The 6,587-nt window shown below is 39.4% G+C and overlaps 1 protein-coding gene across 1 annotated transcript; it reads left to right on the forward strand.

Annotated features, from left to right (window-relative positions):
- The first annotated feature begins 313 nt into the window (after positions 1-313).
- LOC104880109 (uncharacterized) lies at positions 314-829 on the forward strand. Its single transcript, XM_010655507.2, has one exon. It carries the CDS (start codon positions 314-316, stop codon positions 827-829), a length of 516 nt encoding a protein of 171 aa, XP_010653809.1.
- Positions 830-6,587: the final 5,758 nt, after the last annotated feature.

Raw genomic sequence — 6,587 nt, forward strand, 5'->3', positions numbered from 1 at the left:
GTTTGAAAAGCCTTGTGATGGTTCTTGTAGATGATAATAAGAACTTGATGATGTTAATTATGTTGAGTTATGTATTGTGATTATAGGAAAGTGAAAGTTTTAATAGTTGTTGAGATTGTTAAATGGGTACATGTGAATTTATTTTGCTCACCTTGGTAATGTGGTTGAATTAGGGATTGTTAAATTTGAAATGGCGGGAAGGACCAGAAGAGGAAGATCTAAGAGAAATGAGGAGTTGGAGTCGGTAAGAGAAGAACTAAGAGAAGAACTACTCTGAGAAGTAAGAAGGGAGTTGAGAGAGACTGTTCAGTCGATGAGAGGTCAGGACTCTAGGAGATCAGGAGGTACCCAGGGCCATGAGGATTCAGGCCACTCACATAAGAGGAGCCGCACTGAAAGGCTAGTAATGAGCCAAATGGAAGCAATGAAGAGGTTCATGGTGATGCAGCCTCCATCTTTTAATGGAGAGCCCAGTACTGAAGCAGCTGAGCATTGGTTGAGGAGAATGAGAAGAATTCTGGTGGGACTGGACATACCTGAGGAAAGAAGGGTAGGTCTGGCAACATATATGCTTGTTGATAAAGCTGATTTCTGGTGGGAATCAATGAAAAGGGTGTATGACACTGAGGTTATGACCTGGGAGGAATTTGAGAGAATCTTCCTAGGCAAGTATTTTGGGGATGTGGCTAAGCATGCCAAGAGGATGGAGTTTGAGCACCTCATCCAAGGAACCATGTCGATGCTAGAGTATGAGTCACGTTTCTCAAAGTTGTCTCATTTTGCTTTGGGGTTGATCAGTGAGGAAGGAGAAAAGGCTAGGAGGTTCTAGCAGGGGTTGAGGCCTGCTATTAGGAACAGATTAGTCCCAATGGCAATAAGGGATCATTCTGAGTTGGTTAAAAGGGTTTTGTTGGTGGAGCAGGATATTGAGGAGACCAACCAAATTCGGGAGCAAAGGGGGGGACAGAAAAGGGAAACAAAGAATGGGGGAAAGTTCCCAGGGGAGATCTCAGGGCCTGTAGCAGAGACAGAGGACTCAGTAGTCTGAGAGGCATTCCTCATTCTATGCAGGAGGTGAGCAGAGTGCTCAGAGGGTGGCTGCTAATAGATTATGTTATGGTTGTGGAGTGGGAAACCACTTATGGAGGGCTTACCCATTGCGGGGTGTACAGCAGGCTCGACCTCAGTCTCAGGGAAGTTCTCAGCAATAGCCAGTAGTGTCTTTCCAGCCCCCTCAGTTTCAATTGCCTTACTACTAGATGCCACAATTACCCCTAGCAGCGCAAGGAACCATGACAACTACTATGAGTAGTCAGACTCGTTCTTCTCAAGGGTCGAATGCTAAAAGTAGTGGAAGGCAGGCAGCAGGAAGAGTTTTTACCTTGACCCCAACAAAGCCAGAGGAGGACGCCCTTTTGGTGGAAGGTATGATTTTGGTATATAGTACTTGGGTGCGTGTTTTGTTTGATACTGGTGCAACTCATTCTTTCATTTCTGCATCTTGTGCTAATGCATTGGGGTTGAAAACAGAAAGAGTAGAAAATTTGTTTCTTATTGAGTCCCCTATGAGTACGAATTCTAGAGTTGATAGAATATGCAAGGGGTGTGTTATTACCTTGGCAGATAGAGCACTTAATGTGGATTTGAGGATTTTGGATATGACTGGGTATGATGTTATCTTGGGAATGGATTGGTTGACAATGTATAGAGCGGTTATTGATTGTCATCGCCGCAGGATAATATTTTGTTTGCCAAAGGGATTTGAAGTTTGCTTTGTTGGAGGGACGTGTGTTAGTTTGCCTTTTTCGTAGTCCGGTCTGTGTTATCAGTATGTGTTGAGGAAGGGATCAATAAATTTTCTAGCTTGCCTTCGTGGTAAGGAGAAAGCCCAGAAGGACATTACAGAAATTCCAGTAGTAAGGAAGTTTCAGGATGTATTCCCAGATGAGTTACCAGGTTTACCACCGCATAGAGAGTTTGATTTCTCTATTGAAGTATACCCAGAAACTGATCCTATTTCAGTATGCCCTTATAGGATGGCCCCTCTTGAGTTGAAGGAATTAAAAACTCAGTTAGATGAATTGTTGGGTAAGGGTTTTATTCGTCCAAGTACGTCGCCATGGGGAGCCCCAGTGTTGTTTGTGAAGAAGAAGGATGGCACACTAAGGTTATGTATTGACTATAGAAAGTTGAATAGAGTTACTGTGAAGAACAAGTATCCTCTTCCAAGGATAGATGACTAGTTTGATCAGTTGAAGGGTGTAAAGTATTTTAGTAAGATTAACTTAAGAACTGGGAATCATCAATTGAGGGTTAGGGAAGAAGATGTTCCTAAAACTGCTTTTAGAACGAGATATGGGCATTATGAGTTCTTAGTCATGCCTTTTGGGTTAACTAATGCCCTCGCTGCTTTCATGGATTTAATGAACAGAGTATTTCGTGCTTACTTGGATCAGTTTGTGATTGTGTTTGTGGATGACATCTTGATCTATTCCAGGAGTTTGAAGGAGCATAAGCAGCATTTGGTGACCACCCTTAAAACTTTGAGAAGGCATCAGTTGTATGGGAAGTTGGACGAAAGTGAGTTTTAGCTTACTGAAGTGAATTTCTTAGGCCATGTGGTTTCTGAGGCAGGAATAGCAGTAGACCATTCCAAGGTGGAAGCTGTACAAGAGTGGCAAAGGCCTACTAATGTATTTGAGGTTAGAAGTTTCTTGGGGTTGGCTGGATATTATAGGAGGTTCGTAGAAGACTTCTCTAGAATTGCAGCACCAATGACTCGGTTGACTAGAAAAGGGGTGAAGTTTGATTGGAATGAGGAGTGTGAGAATACTTTCCAGGAGTTGAAGCAAAAATTGACCACTGCTCCAGTGTTAACTGCTCCTATTAGTGGAGAGTTGTTTACAATTTATTGTGATGCTTCCACAGTGGGGCTAGGGTGTGTGCTAATGCAGCAAGGTAAGGTGGTAGCTTATGCCTCAAGATAGTTAAAGCAGCATGAGCGGAATTATCCAACACATGATTTGGAGCTTGCAACAGTGGTGTTTGCCCTTAAGACTTGGAGACACTATTTGTATGGAGAGAAGTTTGAGGTGTACTCTGATCACAAGAGTTTGAAATACATTTTCACTCAAAAGGATCTGAACTCTAGGCAAAGGAGATGGATGGAGACATTGGAAGATTACGATTTTGCTCTTCATTATCATCCAGGAAAGGCGAATGTTGTAGCAGATGCCTTGAGTAGGAAGAGTTTTGGCCAATTGTCTAGCTTGGAGTTGAGAGAGTTTGAGATGCATGCAGTTATTGAGGATTTTGAATTATGTCTTGGTTTGGAAGGGCATGATCCATGCTTGTACAGTATATCAGCTAGACCAATGGTTATCCAGAGAATAGTGGAGGCCCAAGTTCATGATGAGTTTTTAGAAAAGGTTAAAGCCCAGTTGGTAGCAGGTGAAATAGATGAAAATTGGTCTATGTATGAAGATGGGAGTGTGAGGTTCAAAGGGAGATTGTGTGTGCCAAAAGATGTGAAGTTGAGAAATGAACTTCTAGCAGATGCTCATAGGGCAAAGTATACCATCCACCCTGGGAATACCAAGATGTATCAAGACTTAAAGAGACAGTTTTGGTGGAGTGGGATGAAGAGAGATATTGCTCAATTTGTAGCCAACTGTCAGATTTGTCAGCAAGTGAAGGCTTAACACCAGAGGCCTGCAGGGTTGTTGCAACCTTTACCTATACCTGAGTGGAAGTGGGATAATGTCACTATGGACTTTGTGATAGGGTTGCCAAGAACTAGAAGCAAGAAAAATGGAGTTTGGGTGATTGTGGATTGTCTTACTAAGTCAGCTCATTTTCTAGCCATGAAAACTACTGATTCCATGTACTCTTTGGCTAAGTTGTATATACAGGAGATTGTGAGATTGCATGGGATACCTGTATCTATAGTGTCTAATAGGGACCCTAAGTTTACTTCTCAGTTTTGGCAGAGTTTGCAAAGGGCTTTGGGCACCCAACTGAATTTTAGCACCGTTTTTCACCCTCAGACAGATGGTCAATCAGAGAGAGTGATCCAGATCTTAGAAGACATGTTAAGGGCTTGTGTTTTGGATTTTGGAGGAAATTGGGCAGATTACTTACCTTTGGCAGAGTTTGCTTATAACAACAGTTACCAATCTAGCATTGGCATGGCACCTTATGAAGCACTCTATGGGAGACCTTGTAGATCGCCCTTGTGTTGGATAGAGATGGGTGAGAGTCGTTTGTTGGGACCTGAGATTGTCCAAGAGACTATAGAGAAGATACAACTCATCAAGGAAAAACTTAAGACTGCCCAAGATAGACAGAAAAGTTATGCAGACAAAAGGAGAAGGCCCTTCGAGTTTGAGGAAGGGGATTGGGTGTTTGTAAAAGTGTCCCCTCGAAGAGGCATATTTTGATTTGGGAAGAAGGGGAAGTTAGCCCCTAGGTTTGTGGGCCCATTTCAAATTGATAATAGGGTTGGCCCAATGGCATACAAGTTAATTTTGCCTCAACAGCTATCCCTTGTGCATGATGTTTTCCATGTGCCGATGCTAAGGAAGTGTACTCCAGATCCAACTTGGGTAGTGGACTTGCAAGATGTTCAGATTAGTGAAGATACTTCTTATGTGAAGGAACCTTTACGAATTCTGGAAGTTGGAGAGCATAGGTTTAGGAACAAAGTGATTTCCGCAGTCAAAGTGTGGTGGCAACACCATGGGATAGAAGAAGCCACTTGGGAACCTGAGGAAGAAATGAGACGACACTATCCGCAACTCTTCTACGAATTTTAAGGTAAGCTAGTTTAAATTTCGAGACGAAATTTCTTTTAAGGGGGTAGGATGTAATGACTGGGTATTTTATGACACGTTAGCATTTTTAGTTTGAAAAGTCTTATTTTGTGTGATGGTTGAAAAGTCAAAAAGAAAAGTGTTTGGAGAACACGTGTCAATTTCAGATTGGTGAATTTCATTTTATTGTGTCGGTCAATTAGACGAGTTGAAATTTTATGCCATGTCAGCCTTAGGGTAGAAAATTTCTTAAGATTTTAGAAATTGAAAACTTTCGGAAATGAAAAAAGAAAACGAAAAAAAAAAAGAATTAATTAAGAAAAAATCAAATTAAATTGATGAATAATAAAATTGAGAAAATTAGTTTTGGATTGGTGTTAATAAATAAATTCGCGTGTTTAAAAAAATGAATTGGAAATCAAATAAAACAAATAGAATAAACAAAAGAAAAGTAAAATAAAAGAAAAGAAATGAAAATATTCAATGGGCTATTAAACTTGGGCCATGTAAAGGTAGTATGGATTGTTAAAATGAAATGAAATGAAATTGGGCCTTTAGTTTTGGGCTTAAGTGGCTGGTGAAATTTTTTAAAGAAAAAAAAAAGGGAAAAGAGAGAGAATTAGAAACTGGTAGCACGCAGGAAGAGAGAGAGAAGGGCACTGTGCAGAAATTCGGTCACTCACCGGATCTTTGACCGGCCATTTGGACGGCCAAACGACCTCCGTTTCAGCCTAAATTCGAAGGAAGTGCTCTATTCGACTAGAGGAACAAGTCTACGATGGCTGATTTCATTTATAACGGTCAACTTCTCAGATTTGTGGTAGGGGAAAACTAACCCTAAAACTCAAATTTAATGTATTTTTCATAGGAAAAATTTATAAATCTGATAATTATGAGTTAAGTAGATAATTTTGATGTTGTGTGAAATTTCTGGAATGATTTGGGATTTTTCTGGATTTTTTTTGTAATTTTCGGAATTCTTTGCAATTGATAATTAATCGTTTTAGGTTGTTAAAAATTATTAGAAATATAGGAAAATTCCAAAGTTAGGGCAAGAATTCAAATCTAGTGATTTATAAATTTTTGAAAATTGATTGGAATATTTGCGATAATTTTATTTTGGAAAATTAGTTATTTTCAAATATTAGGAATTATTAAAATTATTGAAAAATATAAATTCAAGTATATTGATGTGTGAATTTCTGAAAATTTGTTGGTGTATTTTCAGGAATTTTAAGGTGAAAATTTTATTTTATTGTGTTATTGAGAATGTTGAAATTATTGGAATTGTATAAATTATTGGAATTGTAGAAATTATTGAGGAATTTTGGAGTTTGTGGCATTCACTTGCATCATGGTTGTATGAAAAAAAATAAAATAGGGATGAAAAGTGAAAGCCCGTGTGAGGCGAATTAAGAAGGGAGAGAGATCCCTAGGGTGAAATGATTCGTTCCCAATTGGTGTGCCAGCTGATTCATGTCCAGCTTATGCTCTTTGATTGAGAGAGTAATCAACAAAATTTATAACCTATATCACCATGCATTAAGATAGCTTTAGCTAATATAGCATAGTGGCTCTAGGATCGTTCACTGGGAAGGGTTTTCAACTCACAACTGATACCAATTCAAAGTTAAATTGGTGCTTTTTCATTTCAAGGTTAGCTTAAGAAATAAAACACAAACTTTGGTTAAACGAGGTTTTGTTTCAAACTAACTAAAAAGAAAGTAATGGAAATTACTTATGAAGAAAAACATTCCTTGGAGGTTTGGGTTCACA

This window comes from Vitis vinifera, chromosome 1 (genome assembly GCF_030704535.1).
Source record: "Vitis vinifera cultivar Pinot Noir 40024 chromosome 1, ASM3070453v1".
NCBI classification, from domain to species: Eukaryota; Viridiplantae; Streptophyta; class Magnoliopsida; order Vitales; family Vitaceae; genus Vitis; species Vitis vinifera.

Bases quoted from the DNA above. Each gene is read 5' to 3' on its own strand.
- LOC104880109 (XM_010655507.2), top strand. From the start codon at position 314: ATGAGAGGTCAGGACTCTAGGAGATCAGGAGGTACCCAGGGCCATGAG.